A 21,115-nucleotide genomic window follows, 5' to 3' on the forward strand; every position below is an offset into this window, starting at 1 on the left:
ATTTTCTGCCACCTTAATAGTTTCTCTTTCACTCACATTGATCAATTATGGAAAAGAACAATTCTAACTCTCAGAGTGGTGTCAAGGTGGCTGAAGATCTCAGCTGTTGGATGGATGTCTGCACTGAAAGAGCTCCCCACCATTTCCAGGTGCTCTCTTCAAAGCCAGTTTTGCTCTCATGATGTGGAAGGAGTCCGGCTGATTACATTTTCCATCTAAAATCACCACTGTGCTCTAATGCAGATCAGTCATTCTAGCTTCCCTCTCTTAGCAGACCTGGGGATTTTAGGCAGTGTTAGGTGATAAAAGAAGCAGTGCACCTTAAGAGAGAAAGGAAGTGCTTGACAGCTTCTGCAAAACAGACTGGAATTGTGGCTGGCATGCGATCTGACACTGGAACACAACCCACTCGGTCTTCAAAGCCCTACCCTGCACACCTGTCTCAGGCAGGATGGACCCATCATTTTGGCCCCGGGTGCTATCTTGGGACAAAAAGGATGTTGGTCCAGATTAGGTATCAGTTTGAACCAGTACTTCTGTCTTTTCTTATAAATTTGCATTAAGAATAAACATATTTCTTTATCTTCTGGAAATATTTTCTCTTCTCCTCTTTCCCAGCTATCCCCACTGTTCACTTTGCCTATGTTCCAGTCCTCCACAAAAACTGCCTTCTTTAGGCCAAGGCCTGTTTCACAGATTTAATCACTTGAAACTACCCTAACATATACATATTCCACTAATTCAGTTTCCAACTCTCTTCTTCAAAAACCTGTCCTCCCTTTGCCTCACTCTTTTAATTTCTCTCCCACTTCTGTCCCCTATAATTTCACCTTCAATGCACTGTTTTGCATGAAGCTGCAGGCAATCCGTCAAATACAGTCATTTAATAAACCTTCACACATTTTTGTATTTCCTTTCCTTTCCTCTTGGCGATAAATGACTCAAATGAAATGCAAAACTTTCTCTACCTCCGATTTCAGTATTGAAACAGTTACATCCATGTTTCTACACAAATAACGTTACCAGCATGACTCCCCATGTCGATATGCTGTGAGGGCATAAAGTCACATTTCTGACGAACTTCACCAGATTAAAACTTCCCACTTAAACTTTTTTGACTTAAGTGAGATGACAAGATTGACTCGAGATCAAGCCAAAGCACTACAACAAAACGTTACAAGCTGAAGACTGGGTTTTTTTTCAGCAGGATTAGAGTTTTTGACATTAACATAAAGTTTAAGCAAGATTCAAGCTTGTGTGAGCGTATGCATGTAACTTCCCTTAATTTTCCGCTTCTAAAGTTAGATCCTTCCTCCAAGGCTACATACAATATTCATCATTTGTTGCCTGATCCAGGATCCTGGATGAATCAGAGTTTACACTGTGGACCAGAAAGCGAGGTGTGTTTTTTATGGCACATCTAGAAAGTTTCTGCAAAGAAAAAACCCTATGTTTACTCTTCCAAAGGCATCCTGGCCTTTTTGAAGATACTTGTAACCTCCCTTACAGCTTGTATGATTTAGCAGGAAATGGTTACACCTGCTCCCCTTAACCATCATATTTCCTGAGCAATTTTATTGTATAAATGCTTCTTTTTCCCCTTAACTGAAATATTCTGATCTTGCTTAAACAACATTCTTCATTACAGTCTTGAGAAGAAAATCACTATAACCTCAGAACTATGAATATTACAGGGAAATATACAGTGGATTTAGCATAGCTCCAACTTTCATGGTAGAATAATGCTCCTTCTTGCTTGTCTAAGGACAGATATATTCAGTGATACACAGTAAGCGCTAAGTTGGGTAAGACTGAAGATGAAATGGTCAGCATTTTCACCCATAAGTTGTTACTAAATCTACAGAAGTTTTTTAGATGATATACTTTTAACTCTTTACCATTGCCTGTACATTAGATGAGCTTTGAGCTAGCTTAATCTAGTGTGGATTTAGCTACATAATGAGCTACTGAGAATTTGTGTTTCAAAGGGAATCAGTGCTATGATTCGGTGTTTAGCATAAATGCGGGGATCAAAAAACAGCCTGGATTTTTCATCCTTTACTTGAAGCAGGTGTTGCTATGGAACTAGGCCATCTTTTGATCACTTCAAGGATCATCTATTGAATTTACAAGCGACAGAGCAGGATAAAGAGACCGGTTCCTCCTAAAAACTATGAAAAAGAGGATGTTCATTGTCTCCAAGCTCCAGTCTATCATTGTTTTATGTAAATCAAATAGTTATTTCAACTTTTGTAAATCCATGAGAGCTGTGTACTGCTCCTTGCAGCAGATGAGGAGACAGTTTTCCAGCACGGTATCCATTGGAAAGATAGATTGGGATTTCTTAACAAGGAAATGTACATGTTATGATTTTCCCACAGCATTCAGAAGAAAGGACTAGACCATATATTCTGTGAAGATAAAAGGGTGAAACTAAGCAAATAAAAGCAGACTCATTTCAACAATATGTTCTTTCAACAGAAAACCACAGCAGGTGACAAACGCTGGCCAAACGGGCAGTATTTTGTAGTGACCAAACAGGGCCCTAGTGACACCTGTGCATGTACTTTGGCTACTGTTGGTAAGATGAATGAGAAGATAGGAAGGACCCCATCTCACTTCAACAAGCTGCATTTCTATTGCGTTTTGTCTGCAGGCAAAAGCATTCTATTGAAGGGAATGACTGTTACGCCACTGTGACTAATGAAAAGATTATGAAGGACAACTTTTTCAGAATGCTAAGAGCAAAGATAATGCTTTCCAGCCTCAATCACTTCTCTGTGAATAGGTTTCATTTAAATATTTATTTTGGCTTTGTTTCTTGGTGAACATTTTCATTGACTTATCAGTAAGGGAAAGGAAAAAAGAACAAATAAGGTGAACAACTTGTTCTCAAGATTTAATGCATTTTCTTTCCTTAAACATGGGAAGCATCCTTACAGATGAGCATTTAGCACCTCATTGAAATCAAGAAAAGAATTCATGTTGAGCTTGAGGTAGCTACTGATGCATAGAGCACAGCTGGACAATGCAATGGAACGTTATTATTTGATACACACAACTATCTGCTCCATGCTGCAACTGTTCTGTATGAGAAATATTTTCCAAAACTGAAACAGCAAGATTTAAAGAAAACATATTTGCTTGCTCTTAGCCCTTCTGAAAAGTATTGCTTTCTTTTCACTTTCTTTTTAGCCTTTTAGCATTAACACACTTTCGACACACTGTTGTGAGCAAGAAGATACAGTTGGAGAAAAATTATCAGTTGCTTCTTTACGCTATTTGCTCTAAAATTAAAGCTGGGCAGGCTCAGTGCAACATGCATCCAAATTAATCTTGATGATCTTCTAGAAAAGCTCTATTAAAGCTCAAAGCTTAAGAGCTTACTACATGCACAGCTTCTGCTTCCAAAGAGAGACAGAAGCTCTAACAACCAGAACTGATCTTACATTCATCTTTTGGTTTCATTCGCCAGCACACAAGAAAGGACACTGCTCGTTAACATTTGAATTCATGATCTTTTAAACACTCCCAACAGAGCAGCAGGTTTTTGTTTCCTCTCCTGAGTACTCCTGCGAATAATCACAAACCGAGACACCTGGAAAAAGCTGGATTTGATGGCTGCTCCTGTATGCAATCTCTGAGAAACAGAACATCTCCGTGGAGCTCCTGGTCCTCCCTGGGGTAACATCTTGTCCCTATCTGAGGCCAAGCTCCATCGCCAAACACTTTAGTTTTACTCCTTTGTTATCATGATCAATCTTTTACTATTTTTAAATGATCCTCAAAGCTTTCCCTGCAGATGATGGGACTGAGGTCACCCACTCTGGCCTCTGTGGGACTGCCCAATTGTGTGGCATCCAGCTAAGGTATCACACAGCTAAGGTATCACCTGCATGTTATTTTTACAACCTCCCTTTCTGGAAAAAGAGAAATCAAGTATATCCCCATAGAGAGAGGTAGGGAAAAGGAGCCCAAATTGGATGGAATTGTTCCCACCTTCCAGCAATAGAATGTACCTCTCAGGTACATTACTTCTCTCATCACATTTGCTTGGGAGGGCAATGATTCATCAGGGAACATTCTGATCTGGGACAAACAAGCTGCAGTAATGACTTAATAACGATGGTATTACTTACAGCGTCACTCTGACTCAGGCAACTTTTTTCTCTAGGACTCGGTGATGTTGTGCACCTATTTGCTATTTCTTTGGTGACATGAAATGGAGGCAGTTCCTCACTGCTATGACAGACCTGAATTATTGGGATATTAGCCACTGCTTTGGTAAGAAGGATTTGTCATACTTTGGGATGGCAGCACTCACAGAATGATGTTTGTGAGACTGAGGTCAAAATTAAAGAGTGAAAGTTTATGCTTTTCTTGCTACACATCTAAACCACACTTGATAGAAATCTACAGCTTTTGCTTCACTAGGAACTTGCATTTTGCCTGTAGAAATGCAAAAGCACACTTCGAATAGACTTGGTTCTACAACCCTTTGCAAACCAGATGCTTCCGCAGGGAGGTTTTTAATTTGACGGGCATCTTCTGCAATAAAAGAAGCTTTGAATGGCTCATAACAAAGCTTCATTTACATGATGGCTGTGGGACTCTTTGCAAATGAATAACTCACAATGGGAATGAAACTAAAAAGCAGTGCAGCTCCTCTTGGTGATCACCCAACTTTGGCTGGAGGATACCACTTACAGATGGTTAAACAGCAAACAAAAAGAAATGGAAAGAACACAAATCAAATGCCGCATTCACAAAAAAGTCAAAGATGAGGACAACAGTTTCACTGTATTTCTTATAAAGAAAACAAGCGCCATACCTTTTTAAAAATTCCATATACTCAGTATGCTTGATGAGGCCTGTCCTCATCATTATTGTTTGAAAACATTGCCGATCAATAGCCCAAAGTTTCACATTTACGAGAGCTGGAAAATAATTAAAAAAAAAAAAAAGAAAGAAAAGAAAAAAAAAAAAAAAAAAAAAAAGAACAAGACAAGGGGAAAAATGTAATTAGCAAAACTTCAGAATTGGAAAATTTGTCGTGAAATACAGAGGAAACTAATTGCGTCATGAGAAAACATGAAAATGGGTACACACTTCAAAATAGTAATGTTAAATTAATCTGCCAGACAATGAACTAAGCATGCATTGAAGTGATCCACGATATGCATCTAGTTACATCTTATCGCTGCTGTACTGTGGGAAGATTACCTAAAACCAACCATGTCATTGAGATGGGGAGAAGTCGGGCTGAAAGCAGGCAATGGATTAGGGGTCAATTGGGATGCACCACTCTTGATGTGTGGTCAATGACAATGAGTGATTTGGGGACGTTTTTAGCACATTATAAAGTTTCAGAGGCAGAATAAATCATTAAGGTTTCATTCTACTTTCAATGTACGTGACAAAAAGTTTGGATATAAAGAAGTTTTTTTACAGTAAGGGTGGTGAGGCACAGTTACAAGTTGCCCAGTGAGGTGGTGGATACCCCACCCTTGGAGACACTCATGGTCAGGCCGAATGGGGCTCTGAGCACCAGATGGAGCTGGGGATGTCCCTGTTCACTGCAGGGAGTTGGACCAGACAGCCTTTAAAGGTCCCCTTCCAACTCAAATGAATTCTATAGAATTCTGTAATTCTATGACAAACTTCCCATTGACCTTGAGAACTGTCCAAAGGTCTTATTACTGTTTTTGGAGCTTTCACTTTTTTTTTCCAATTTTCATGGCCAAACTTCAATTAAGTTTCATTACTACACCCCGTATGCTAAACCATATATTTCTGAAGCAAGAATCCCGCTGCAAAACCAAATAAATAAGATTAACATTGCATTATGCTCAAAGAAAACAGTAAAGAAAACAGTATCATATGAACGTGATGCACAGATTTTCATCTTAGAAGCAGCTTAGACATTTGTATTAACTATAAACGTTTTCATGCACAGTCCTATTAATAAAGAGTTTCTCCTTAGAGGAACAGTTCAAGTAAACAAAGCTACTCTCAAGACCTCTGCAGTCATATTTTCCTCAGAGGGTAATTGCAATAAATTTCATCTTCATATCTTATTTCACTACAGGGAAAAATAATGAGAAAATAGTTTCAATAAAATATTTAGAAACACACCCATGAATAAAACCCAATAAATTATTTTGCTTTTATTTTCTAGCGTTTCAGTTCACAAAGAGACTGGTTTACTGAGGTTTTACCCTTATCAACAGTCATAGGAAGCAAAATTGCACAACTGTAAATCGCATTTTTTCTTCTCAAATTGCACTGCAGAACAAAGTGAATTTATCAGAATTTTCTTTTTGGAGAGTAATTTTCAAGACGGAAGTTCCTTTCTGAGAAATGCTTTTAGTTTTAGAATTAAAGGGATTGGAAAGTATGAGCAGTTATCAGTTCATCAAGTATGGACATTCTGCAGGGAGAGATCAGAGGTTCCACCTGTGCTGCTTGCATAAAATCTTCATAGGGAAGGTTTAGCTGTTCAGAGGATGCCACAAGTTGAGTGAGCTCTGAAGACAGCAATGATCTGAGTTTACTGTTCTTTCTACTGCCTCTTGTAATTCTGAAAGACAGGGCATCCTTCCCATAAATAATTCTGCCCGATGCAGTTTCACAGTGTATTTTAACAGATTCACCACCGTATGCCAATAGCTGAAGAGCTGGAGTTTCATCCCGGAATCAGCCCCAGCCAGCTGGCCCTCCATGACTGTGTCTGGTTGGGGCCAAACTCCTGCTGGGCTCCATCTCACAGCTCCAGCACCACCCGAGGAACCTCACTACCATGCTGGAGATCTGCCACTTACACTCATAGAAATGCAGTATCACTGCCTTAAATCTGACTGATAGCTAGCAGCTAACTCGTCTCTATTTCACATGCATAGTATACAGCAGTTGTACGCAGTGTATTTTCCTTCACACAGTGGGGTCAGCTGTAGCTGCAGAGATACTGCCTATCTCTGCAATCCACGCAGGCACCAAGGAGCCAGATAAGAAGCCAACAGTCCCTCATTCCCCTCTGATACAGCTGCTACATAAGCACTACATCACTTCTGATATCAGTCCCCCAAGAACAGAAAGCCACCACTGCGCTGCATGTGCCACGCACACTCGTACTCAGCCTTTTAATATGGTCAGGATAACAGTCTAGTACATCTCCAGCAAAACAAGGATACAACTGTCCTGTAAGATAGACTGTTCTGTAAGGCTGCAGCCTTGGCAGTCTGCATAGGAGCACAGGAGGAGGGGTTTTAAATGAGCCTACGAAAAGCCTCAGCTCCCTGAAGTAACCCTCTAGCACCCCCCAAGTTATGTAGGTATATATGTGTTAGTAGATACGTGCAACTACATCACTACTAGTGTAGTTGCGTGTGTTTACACACACCCACCTTATATAAAGATAATGGATACAGATGCACAGCAACTTGCTAACCAGGGCCAGGCAGCTCAGGTGAAGGTACACACAGACACTGCCCTTCTGTACTGCTCATAACATTCTCTGCTGATACTTTTATTGTGCCTGATGGTAAACAGATATTGTAATAATAGCTAATGAAAGCAGAGATCTAGATGCCAATAAAACCCTTATAATCAGGTGTGCGCATCATCTCATTAGGCTTCAAATCCTCCATAAATGTGTTGGAGGGTGAGTGCGAAGCAGCACGAGCTCTGTGAGATTGGAGGATGTTAGCGACTTCAAAGAGATACATTTATGAGTGCCCCAGAGATGAAAGCTATGTATGTGGGATGTCTACCATGAAATCAATCCCAAAGCAAGCAACTGAGTCATAAAAGATTAGGGAGTTACACTACAATTAAAGTTGATGAGCTTCTTTGCACTTTTTCGGACGTTAAAGCCAAGGTTTAGTTTTATTTCTATAAGTACACATAATACGATCGTTGATCATCCCAGAAGCCACTAAGTTTTGGCTGCCAATGACAAATGAAAAAGGGTGATGACAAATGAAATGGGTGGTGCTCACGACCCAGGGCATATTGTAAGATATATGCTGCAATAAACATGAAGGTGCAATAGCGATGCCCAGGACAAAGAGATAAGTTCTTTAATTCCTAAATCCCACTCATAAATGTGCAAAAGCTCTTGTTTTCCATGATGCTGCTGATCAGAAATACCAACATGGCATCACCAACACATTTGTTGGAGTTCTTCAGATGAGAACAAGACAGAGAAATAAAACTCGATATCCAAGTCTGCATTTCCAGTGTTCAGTATGGCAAGACATTGTTTGAATGGAGATGGTGAGAGCTGAGGCACGTCCTGCCAAAGGAAGTTTTCCATTCTTTTATCCCTGTTGACCCAGTGGGTGAAACTCAAGAGCTTGAGGCTCAGAGAGGAGCCATTCCTTTTCTCTCTGCATTACATGCAAAGGAAAGCAAGTAGGGGGGGAACTGGAAAGTTTAGCTGAAAACAATATTGACATCCTCAGTTGAGGCATGTGCCAACTGTGCTGCAGTACCTGCAGTCCCTCACTGCCCCAGCCCCGCAGGCAGAATTCATTGCCTCGCTCCTGCTTTTAGGCTGTTTTATTCAAATAACCATTTCTCTGCTCTGAAAGGCCTCAGGCAAGAACTGCATCCTCAGGGTCTTTCTGGCAGTGGGGTAAGTAAAGTACCCTTCCTAACTTCTGTTCGGTTTTATGGGACTGCTGAGAAAATGAAGCTGCAGCAGGAACAGAGTCATTTCCAGTACTTGTGTCTCATAGTGTGTATCTCATAAAATAATGATGAAAAGCATGTGTACGTTTAACTAAACAGAAGGAGCATATTGCATTATTCTAACCCTCCAGACACACCATGAATGATGCAGGAAGACCCAGCAGGCTCCGTTTCAGGATGTGGCACAGAGGGGATTTATTTAACAGCTGGATCAACAACAGATTTCTCCACTCTCAGATGCTTGTGCTTCTAGTTTCTGACAACGGTGGCAGCTCCATCCTTCTCATGGTGCAAGCACGACTTTGTAGCAAACACAGCACAATTCAGTACTGTGCTACGTGTGCAGTGAAGTTTGCATCTGCTCCATCCATGTCTTCTGTGCTGCCCATTTGGGAATGGCCTTTAAAGTACAGTGCCCATAAATGTGTGCTTTTACGAGTGCTTGAATTACTGGTATATTAGCGTGAGCTGGCAAATGTAGGGCCAGATTGCACCCTTACTTTGATCTTCCTTGTTATTTGTGTTTTTTTCCTGCCATCTCCTTCTCTGAGCTTGACTATTCCAGTGTCAAAAACACACATACTGGATGTAGCACAAAACCACAGCGCGCTGAAGTTCCCAGGCTGTAGGTCTCATCTGGAATACTGAGGGCAAATGCTTTTCATGGTGCTTCAGTACTTGAGATTTTTCAGGCCTCCAATAATATCAATTTCTTATGTGGATTTGCATGATCTTTGACTTAAAATAGCACCTTTCTTTGCCATCAGTCCTGAGGTGTAGGATGCACTGACCTGACGCAGAAGCACACAGTAATGGCTGCGGGATGCTCTGTTCCTAAGGTCCCCTTGCATGGCCAGGGCATTCATCTGGAGGCAGCCCTGCTTTGAGTGCCCAGAACACACTGAGCAACAGGCATTCTGATTTCAGAGCTGTGCAGGGCTCCTCCTTCCTGGTACCAGCCTGTCTTGTGAAGTTTTTGCTCCTGAAATTGCTTTAGCTCCATCTTAAATGAAGGTCGATTGCAGGGTCACAGCAGCTGAGGCACAAGGAAAGCCATCACTGACTACCAAATGTGACAAAGCAGAGAGATGCAGATATTCAGCACTGTTTTCTCAGCCACACTAGCTGGGATTCAAAAAACCCAAGGTTTTTGCCATTCCTCCCCTTGGCACCAGACCCCTTCTCAGTGCATTATACATATACATATACATATATACATTCAGAGGTAGACAAATGGGTTAGCATCAGAATGGTATTGCTTTTTAAAGAGCTGCATTTGGCTTCTGGACAAGCACTGCTTTCAGTGGATGCTGATGATGTATTATTGAGGAAGAAATAAGCAGGAAGGAAATGACTTAATAAAAGTGTTCCAGAGTTTTGCTCTTGCTACAATAAACTATGAAGACCCAGGATATCCCGGTATCTGTGTATATTTTGCATAGGAATAAGCACTGAACGTACTGCACTGAAACTCCTGGATAAGATCAAATATGACTACAACAATAAACCAATGGAAATGGTTACTAATAAAACCTAACAGATATAAAAAACAAAGCAAACAACGCCAAAACTGACCCCCCTCCTGAGACTTCTCGGAGTTTAAATGAGAGGGCTTGGCAAGCTCTACAGAAAATGCAGCACACAAAAGACTTGTTTTAAACTAACAGAAAGAAGACATGGAGTACGTGAAGTCTCCTAGAAGGCTGCCAGAAAATCCTCCTGAATTATATTACATGATGCACAGAGCAGCTCCCTGACAGACTGTCCCCCTCTACATAACTGCCTGTTTCTAGCTGCCTGCATCTTGGTTGCTCTTGTTTCAGCTATGAAGACAGCCAGGGAAAGCAAAGTTGTCCCCAATGAAACACTGCAGGGTAGCCGTCATTTCCATCAAGATATTTCTACAACCTCAACTTCTGGTCATCCTTAACAAAAAGCTAAAACAAAGAGTAACATTTAAGTATGCGCAACTAAGAGAATTCACCACAGCATTTACTGCCATGACAACGAAATGGTCCATTTAAAACAGAAATAAAACGGGATCTGTTCAATTCATTGCCCATCTCACCATGATTCTTTCTCAAGAGCAAGCTGCATGATCCATCCTTCAGCCCTGCCACCTTCACCCTCTGCTTCCAAGGAAACGACCCCACATCTCCTACCAAATGATTTGACCTCATCCCATCCAGAGTGGTTTGTCTAGTAAGACCTATGGTGTTCACCCAAGGCCATACACTGATATTCAACTGTACCCAATTCCAAAGCCTCCCCACATATCTCAGTCCTCCTTCGGGGAAGCAAAACTTAACGAGACAAGCATTAATTAGGCTTTTTGAAAGACTTCCATTGTATTGCTTTTTTTCCCTTTGAATTTCAAAGCACATCCCCATAATTTGTATTACAAAAAATGGTAATTAGATGTCATTTGCTGTCTTTAAGCTAAACGCTATTTTACATAACCTTTACTGTGTCATTTTATTCATCCCTTCTGTATAAATATAGTTCCACTCTTTTTACAGCTCTACGATACAGACATTTCTCTAGGATTTTAATTAAACTCACCTTCCTCGACAAAGAGCTCGCCAGCTTCTTCAGAAACTGTATTTATTACAGTACTGAATATCCATATAAAAGATGAAAGCTGAAGGCAATCCTTAAAGTAGTTCAGAAAGAACAATTTGAAAGGTACAAAATATAAACTTCTGAGTACTACTCTAAGTTTGATGGCAGCTGGTATCTGTTGGGTGAGCTAATGAAAAAGCAACGAGGGTCATGAGCTTAAATTTGAGTCGCTCAAATATCTAATTTAATACAACAAATACTGATAACTGCATATTGTGCTTGTGGTCCTAAAGAGGGATTGAAACAAAACGTCTCCAACTATTCTTGAAAAAGGAGAAAAATAGGGATGAGATCAGCTTGGGATGCATCAACATGTCAAGATCCTCAAAGAGGAACCTGTGCCTAAGAGGAGCGAGATCAGTAACGCACTTGCATTTAGAAGAGATCTCTGGATCAGGCCTTGATCATTGCCTACAGGACTCAACCACAGTGAAGTTTAATATAACCCATTAGGGGGAGGTATTTTAATATTGCCCTAATTTGAAAGAGAAACTGATAAATGAAGTAGCAAAGTTGGGATGCTGTTAAAAAACAACGGGAAAAAGAGAGGAGTGAAAGCCCTTACAGCCCTTTTTGTCCAGCTCCAGGTGCAGTTTTGCCTGTCTAGCTCCAAAAGGTAGCTTGTACCGCCAGCTTCCCATACAGCCTAGTCAAGCAGAGAGATCAGCATGAAGCTATGCAGAAACCCATTTAAACAGCAGGACACTTAAACTTACAAGTCCACACCATGGGACGCTTTAATTCGTGAATAACAACACCAGAGATGAGAGAAGTGTCATATATGACTTTGCTATGTATAACTAATTGACTGGTTGCATCCTTCTGGCAGGACAATTTTATTGATTGAGAAGCCTAATTAAAGCAGCAGAAGTTAGTGAAATTAAACTACAGAATAGTGCGTTTTTATTTCCTTTATGTAACAAGTATCAGAATATTCCCATGCTACCTTTCTCACCCTGCTATGCATAAAACCTCTTCATTGCTCCAGCATGCAAAGTTTGCTGCAGGAACTAATGGGATCCCCAGGGCCTCATTTGGGTTTCCTGCCTCCTCCCTCCTCGTACAGCCACTCCCGGGATGCACTGTGCCATTCAGATCTGCAGAGCTGTGCCTGTGTGTGTGGCCAGAGTGGCTAAAAGTGCAAAGAGAACTACTGAGCAAAAGGACACACGTAAACAAAAGATGAGTTTGGGGGCTGTTTCATATAGAAGGGCTGCATAACATAAAGCAAAGCAATGGAATTTGCATTCTGTGAATGGTGTAGAAGCAGCGACAGCTAAGCCCAGGGCAGTACAACAAGGAAATATTCACCTGAGATCAGGCGTGTTCCTGACCAACAGGAGCTAAGGCACAAACCATCTTAGTTTTCTGCATTCCAATTAAAATACACCTAGGTTTCTAACCACCAGTCACACGAACTTCAGGCATCACAAACAGGCAGCTACACACCCAAGTACAGCATCACAAGTGAAGATCTTTGTCACCTCTCACCACCTGCAGCTGCGTACCTCCAGCAGAACACTGCCTATACTTCTGAAGTGTAGCACAGTACAAATTGCTGCTGTCTGTAAATAATGGTAGGCTTTGAGATATGAGTTTGAGTCACAATGTTTTGAGAAGGCCAGAAAAGCTAAATCACACCTTTGGCAGCATGCTAGGAATATCGAGCACCTGGAAACCTCAATGAGATGGAAACTGCGCATCACAGCAAGAAAAACAGAGTTTGCAAGCTGAACTTTAAACAAAGCTTAAAATATGTTTTTATGACCTTTCCCTAGTTCCCAACAGGAATGTTTCCAATGGGATGGTGAAATAACCCATCCCAGATCAGTGCCCTGCCATTGAGATAATGCACCAGAACACAAGAGGCCCTAGGGCTTGTACCAGTCCCAAAGGCTCAAGGTATTTCTCTCCTGAGCATTAGCAAATTCCCACAAGCACACTTTTTAGGGGCTTGGCTCATCAGCTATCCCTTGGATCCATCTGCTTTGCATTCCCTTTTTAGGTGGTGTCTTATGGATGTCATGGTATTACCAATGAGAGCCTAAGATCTTTCCTTCTATCTGCTCATCGCCTCTCACTGACTAAAAACTTCACCCCAATCCCATTTCTTCCGTTTCCTTACCTCTTTTCCACCTCCTCATGCTCTCCCCCAAGACCTAAAGTGTTCCCCATTTCAGAGATACCACCTCCCACAGCCTGCCAACCCATGGGGCACGCTTCAGAGGGTGCCTGCAAAAAGAGCCTTACTTTGTTAGGACAGCAATATTTATATAATTTCTTTCTACCACAGACATGTCACTGTCTCACTGTGCATCCACAGAGTAGCAGCTCCTGATGCTACGCCTAAATAGTACCTGTTGAACTAGCTCAAAACTCAATTGAGTCCCCATCCAAACAGGAGTAGGTATCTGGAACAGCAGGATGTACCTGAAATACGTCCATGGGAAAGGGCAGAAGACCCCAGGACAGTGCAATGTGACGCCAACAGATATAAAAGGGTGCTGGCTGTGTTGTTATAAAGCAGCTGAATGATGTGACAAGATAATAGTGCTCTAATTCTTCAGAGCTTTAAGCTGTGACTCAAACACTCATCTCCTCTTCCTTTACATCTTCTTTGCTGTGCTTCCACTCACTACAGCTTCGTTCTCCCCCTCATTAATTCTGACACGTTCAAGCTGTTGAGTGCCAAGCCATGAAAAGAGCACACTAACTACAGAGCACACTAACTACAGTGTTTGGCTGGGAAACGCACAGCAGTACTACGAGCTAATGCAATCTATTGGTAATCTCCATTCCCACAGAGCTGTAACACAGTCAACCAGAGCTGCGTTCTTTCCAAGAAAAGGGATTGTGCATTGAGAAATGTGTAAATCAGATTATTCAGTCCACCTCTAAGTTTTTCTCCAGATTTTAATTAATAGATTATTACAGGGGAATGACCATATAGCTTGCCCTGGTCTGCTGGGGCTGCAGCATGAGCCATGGACATGCAACAACAGCCCTGCTCCTACATAGCCAGAGCCATGGAAAGGGTCAGTAGCCAAGGGCTGGCCTGCTTTCCTTATTAAGGCTCGAGGTAAAGGGGCACCCAATAAAACTCTCAGCTTTACAGATCACTTCAGCTCTGGAGAAGAGGACAGCCAACTGAAAGCCGGTTCTTATAGCAGGCATCTCAGCCATACTGAAGCATTTCAGTGTTCGGAAATCATGCTAAGAAATAGCGCAGATTCCAGAGTATTTTTTCTTCTGGTGAAAACACTTATTAATTATGTTCTCCCATCCCCAACCAGCAGCCATTTGCAGCTGTTCCCTGTGTCTCTGGGGGGTAATATTGAGTCATGAGATAATTGAGGATAAGAAGCACTGCAGGCTGCCACAGCCTAAAATGTGTGGGAAATCTGTTTTCCTGTGAATGGCACCTGCTGGGACACGCTGACCTGCCTGCAGGAACCACGCTTCAGGTGTGCTCACTGCCCCTACATCCCCCCACACACAATTTAGGGCATCGCAACACATTAAATGCCTAGAATTTTGCTTCTGCAAAATGTTGAGTGCCCTGGAGATGATCCAGAGAAGTATATAAGTGCAGATACATATTAAGAGAATGAGAATTGAGACCTCCAGCCCCAGCAGTGCTATTTCTGTGCTTACAGCTCACCACCATTCCGCTGATTGAATTAGCTCAGTCTAATCCCACCACTGAAATTACTATGAATTGACTGAATTAGGCACCTTAAATAAGAAAGAAATTGTTTTCTGTAAGTATGCAGAACCTGCAATGAGGACAGAAATTGGAATGAGACAAGACAGCGAGAGCTCCATTCCCCAGCTCTTCTCCAGCTGAGGAATGAGGCACAGGCATTGCTGGCCTCTGTAATTTTGGCCAGGGAAAAGGAAATCCTTACTTCCATCTTGAATTTTTATAAGGTGCGCCTTTTTTGTGTTCTGAGATGAACCTGCAGCCTTATTAAACACATTTCTACAACATGTATTCAGAGGGAGATTCAGAACCAGCTTACTTTAGCAGAGCACTAACAGCAAAGAGTGAGGGCATTCACAGACACCTAGTGAGGTCTGAGAGCTTTAAGCAGTTGGTTTTTGTTACCAACCTTTGTGCTTCCACAGTCCTAGTGGGGAAAAGAAATGGTTTAAAGCACTGCAAGAGAGATGGAAGCAACACGTGCCCAATGCACTCTCAGTAATGCCTACACCAAGACTGAAGTCAAACACTCTCCCCAAGTCTCACAGCACACCAGATTTCTGCAATTCCCCTGTTTCAAAGCTATAAAAAGTAGCTCATTGCTTTTGTGTTCCTTCTCTAGCCATCACTCTCTGAACCTCCCACTGCTTGCCAGGGATCAGGAACAGTGACCATCAAGATGCTCCGAACATCCAAAAAAGATTCCACTTGTTAGTTTTCTAAGGCAAAGAACAGAGGAAGCTAACAGGAGTGGAAAGCCATTCCATTCAGAAGCCTGCATCCCTAGCAATGGGGACTCAACAGCCTAAAAGAAGCAGGGCAGTAGTGACATCCAAGTATAAAAGACCATGGAAAGAGCTCTATTACAAATGTACAAAAATAGGTTGAACTAATTGAACTAATACAGGCTAAATACAGACACTTTGTGTAAGCATTTGAAAATCTGTAAGTGAAGATACATGAATCACAGTGCCTTACTTTAAACTTAAGGTATTCAGCATCTCAGAAGCTTGTTGGGAAACACTTGGTAATAGGGCACAAAACCCCATGGAAACATCAATGCCAGACACTGAAGGACTTGGGCAAGGAATCGCAGAACTGCTACAGTAAAATCAAGTCTCCTCCTTGCAGCAGAGCCTCAGCTTGGTAGAAGAACACCTCCTGGGCCAGACCCAAAGGTCTGCTTGCTGCAATGCCACTGGATACTCACATTCAGTAACCCCGAGAAAGTGACAAATCAGAACCATCACTACAGCATGCTTCACTATCAAATAAAGGTTACCTAGAATTGAGGCTAGAATGAGACAGTCAAAAGGGAAAAGAAAAATTCAAGGCTGCGTGCAAACTGCCTCACTGCACCTATGAGAGTTCTGGAGGAAATATATATTAGCTGTCCCCTACAGGACTTTAAATAAAGCAATATGTGCGATAATGGGTAAATGGCAAAGTGCAAAAAGATAGCAGAAGATAACCTTTAAAAATGGTGATTGCACACAGAAATAGGGGAAAGGAGAAGAGCAGGAATGTCACAAGAGCGTTGTCAGCTGTGCCAGGCTGCTAAACAACCAAAACCCTCCAGCAAAAGATGCACAGAAAGCAACTTGCAAGCACAAACAGTGAAATAATTATGTGACAGTCATTGGGATAGCTTGCAGAGTTCTATGGCTTTTATATGATTATGTGCCTAACCTAAATACAAACCTAGTACTTCAGCAAGGGAAAGGATGAGAACCCATGAAATCCCATGCAGTTTGAGTCATTCACAACTGCACAAGAACGAACTGCTTGCACATGTCGAGGAATAGGTGTTCTTTTGTATTTAAAGACACAAAGTTCTGCAGGCTTACATTGTCCTTCCCCACTCCTCTGCAGTCGTAACTGGAAAACAACCTTTGGAAATGCTGCATTTCATTTCTATGATCAGGTATCACACCGAGACTGAATTATGGGGGTCTCTGTTACTATGCCTTATGCTGCTAAATCATCAAAACTTGGAAAAAATCAGCCTGCAGATCTCACCACTGGCATGTTTTGTGTGTTTCTGGATCATTAAGAATATAAGTAGCTGACCCATACCAATCCTCTCAGCATGAAACTAAGAGCTCTGCATGCCTGCTGCTGGCTCTGCCCACTGCTATGCACTGGAAATCAAAGGGATAAGAGGCACCAAAACAAACAACCCAGCCCACTGATCTGCAGCAACATCAGACTTCCTCCAGGCAGAAATCATGGAATCTTTTCAGTTGGAAGGGACCTTTAAATCTGGGTCCAACTCTCCTGTAGTGAACAGGGACACCCACAGCTCCATCAGTAGCTCAGAGCCCCAGCCAGCCTAACCTTAGGTGTCTCCAGAGATGGGGTACCCACAACACCTCTGGGCATCCAGTGACAGTTCCTCATCACCCTTTCTGTAATTACATCTCCCTTGTATCCAATCTAAATCTCCCCCCTGCTATTTGAAACCATTTCCCCCTTGTCTTTTTGATTTGTTTTTTAAATACAGAACCAAAACAGGGCAGAGCTCTCCCTAAGCTGAGTCCTGGCCTCTTGCATCTTGGGGCAGCAAGGTAACCCTCAGTGCTCTATCTGCAACATGCCTCCTGCTGCTCCTGGCAGCTGTTGGATGCTATCACATTAATGAGCATTTCCCTACTCCCATCTGTACCACCACCCATAAGCTGTCAGCCCAACCCCAAGTCATGGATTTACTTCCCTTTTTACGCCGTTATTTTTCTCCTACAACTCAGATTTTCTCAGAAACCCCCAGGCTGATGCTTTCACAGAACAATACATCACCAACACAGACCTCACTCCTAAATCATAAAGCCCAGCTCAGGCCCATGGAGCTCACATGGAAAAACAGGATCGTTATTCTTTCCATCCAGCTTCTAGTTTATATCTGCATTCATTTTCCTTTGTAATCATCAGACATTTCCCTAAGACACCCCAACATTCCTCTACCATTAATGAGACCAAGACAAAGCACAACTGTTGAGTGAAATGCTGCTTTCCCCACAGCTGAGCTTTGTCTGTAGGCATTTGCCAATCCACAGAGATACTTTTAAAGGCATCTCCTACACAACTGCATAAGGCACATTTAGAAGTAATCCTGTAATAAGCTGCCACTTCAAGTCATTCACATCCATACCTTCAGACTGCTGAATCTGGGGAATAGAAAAAGCAGACTAAAAGGAAGGACGTGTATTTGATTGGCCTGCCACGTATTCTACAATGGGATAATCACTACTCAAATATTTGGTGATAAAAGAGCTACTGACTACTTTATATTAAACCCACATTATTATTTAATTATAGATTTTATACTTCACTATATAATTTAGCAGCTATTTAGTTTTCGCTCTATTTTATTACAGTTCTACCGCTTTCCAAAGCAAAGAAACCCCTGTGTTTAAATCCATTATATACAGAAACTATTAACATCTGAGGACACGCTGGAGAAAGGTTCCCAGCCATGGTTAAGCCATCACTATATTATATCATAGACGTTCACTGATTCATATATATATATACATATATATATACATATACATATCTATTTGGGTACTCCAGAATGCAAGCATTGCAGAGACAGGATTCTACCTCACATACAGAGTGACACTTCTGCACATCCATCTGTTTGCAGACAGCGAACATCAGCCTGCTTGCTATGTATTCCAATGCAGAACTCACACAAACTAACACATTGCTGAAAACAAACAAGCAAACCCTCCTTGGTTAAATCCCAAAGCACGTGACTCTGTTGTGATTTCTACTGTCTCAAGGCTCATGCAATGAAACCTTCAGAAGATGCATAACGAATATTAAGTATTAATTTGCATGTTGAAATAAATACCATTAGAAATGCTATCTAATGTTATACCACTCAGGGATACTGATGCCTTCATCAATATGACTTCATGAATATCTTGACTATCTTGCCTTTATCCTATTTCTTATACATTTGTCACTTCTACATAACATCACTGAGATTGGAAAAGACCACTAAGATAATCAAGTCAAACTGTCAACCCATCACCACCAATACTGCCCACAGCCCTCAATACCACAGTCCTTGAACACCACCAGATGACCTTTGAGAGTCCCTTCCAACTTAGATAATTCCATGGTAAGCACAGTGGTGTGCTGTCTTGAAGCCAAACTGGTTTGAGCCCTCGTTTCATACACACTTAAAAACAAGCCTGGGAATTAATAAGCACATGTAAAGTACTTCAAGAATGCTTCCCTTAGCACTCACGATAAATAAACAGGTCTAGGTAGAGTCAGCACTGTTATTGATAGCTTGGACTTCAGGAGAGCACAAGGAGGACTTCAATAGAGTACAAGGAGCATCCCCATTTCTAGTATTTAGAACTTCCAGGAAATCTCTTAAACACACATGGCAATAAAACTGAAGAAAATCTTGACACTTTATACCACAACGTTTTCAGCTGTGCTCCCTGCCAGCTTGCATCAGACAGGACACAAAGAGCTTTCACACTCCACAAGTCCTCAAACCAGGGATGTTTTCACACAATACAATGAATGCGGATGAAAAAATCTATCACGTCTTCCTCTCAGGCTCTTTTAGCCCTGAAGTGCACTCTGTGTTGTGCTGTATCCTTCTGGATTTCACGCACCTTCTCAGAAACAGACATGGCCCCATCCAAAAGAAGGGTGCAAGCACCAGTATCAATTCAATTACTGCTGCTCTCACTCTTCCAAAGTCCTCGAGTTTCCACCTTCAAACCAATCTTTAAATAGCTCTGAAAAACAATGAAACCATAGGAATCTACCTTTAACAAATTGGATCCTGTTGCATTCTTTTCCCCAGTCAGATTTTAGGGTCCCCATTTGTCCTTTCAAGTTGTCTTTGCTTCGTATTGAAGTGAAAGACATTATGAATAAAAGTATCTCTAAAAAGCAATTTTTTTCAAAGTGGTTATCATGTCCCACTCCGTTACAAGAGCCACAAACGAACACAATTATTACCTGAGTTCAATTACATTCAGCTGAGGCCAGAATGGCAATGACACTGTCAAGAGCAGGAATCCATCTGCGCCAGCTAAATGCATTCAGATTTTTAACCTGTGCTTGTTGCACAGAAGAGAATGAGTCCCTCCTTGAAAACAAGTCATTTTTGTCAAGAGATGGTGACATGAATGTATCATTGCTAGAGAGCCTGACTCACCACAGTTTACTTACAACAGAAAAGAGTCATTCCTGCATTTCCTTTCCTAAACTACAGGAAACCACAGCTTTCTACACACCACAAACAATACCTGTGATATCACTGAATCCTGCCAAACTCTTTCCTTGCATCCTCAGCTGCAGGGCTTGCTCACAAGAAGCACTCTGCAGCAACAGCTCTGCCACCTCCATTTTTAATGGGATGTGATAAATCTTGGATGTGGGAATGGGGCAGAAAACTGGAGCTTTCATATAAGTACTATTAAGAATAAAACTGCCTGGTTGGGAATTGGAAGTTTGATTTAATAATATCTCATCCATTATGAAATTCATTGTATGCTTTCTGCCTCAGGATGCATGCAGTACTATAGAGGAAGGATGTGGTGTGGGAAAGATTGCTGCATCAGGCCATGGTGATGGTGATGTGGTTGCACATCTTCTTACCCCTACCCTCAGCAAAAGGCTTGGTGGGACAAAGGCTTTACAGTGGTGAATGGGATGTGCAAGCTAATGTAGTTAATCAAATCAAGATTTACTATTAGTTACTGTTATTGTCATCATCAACAACACTCTTATTGTTTTACTAGCATATCTTTGTAAGGGAAAGAGCACATTTGCCAACTCTGCTTCCCCAGTTTGCCAAATCTGCTCATTCATCTGGGCCGCTGTCCAACCCGTAACATCTGCAATACCAACTAATGCCTCCTAGTGCCAACTTCAACTCAGGGTAGTAGCCTCAAAGATGCCACGTTCATAGGGGAAAAGGCATTAACTCAAAACCTTGGGCCATGCTTCTCATCAGAGTGGGACTGATGAGCTTCCTCAACCTTATTAATACAACTATCTCGTGATCCATTTGAAAACTAGCTCACAATTATTTTGGGGCATTGATTTTTTGTGGGTTTCTTGGGC

General features: G+C 41.7%; 1 protein-coding gene across 4 annotated transcripts in view; it reads right to left on the reverse strand.

The window, feature by feature from the left end:
- The window catches only part of PRKG1 (protein kinase cGMP-dependent 1), a 316,142-nt gene that overhangs the window by 142,797 nt on the left and 152,230 nt on the right, over positions 1–21,115 (reverse strand). For 3 of the 4 annotated variants that reach the window (XM_015866196.2, XM_015866197.2, XM_015866199.2), the window contains exon 4: positions 4,832–4,937. The exons of the other annotated variant lie outside the window; for it this stretch is intronic. In XM_015866196.2, coding sequence (XP_015721682.1) covers positions 4,832–4,937 — 106 coding nt within the window. The remainder of the gene's footprint in view (positions 1–4,831; positions 4,938–21,115) is intronic. 4 annotated transcript variants of the gene reach the window in all.

The sequence above is a fragment of the Coturnix japonica genome, chromosome 6, assembly GCF_001577835.2.
Source record: "Coturnix japonica isolate 7356 chromosome 6, Coturnix japonica 2.1, whole genome shotgun sequence".
In the NCBI taxonomy this organism is placed as follows: domain Eukaryota; kingdom Metazoa; phylum Chordata; class Aves; order Galliformes; family Phasianidae; genus Coturnix; species Coturnix japonica.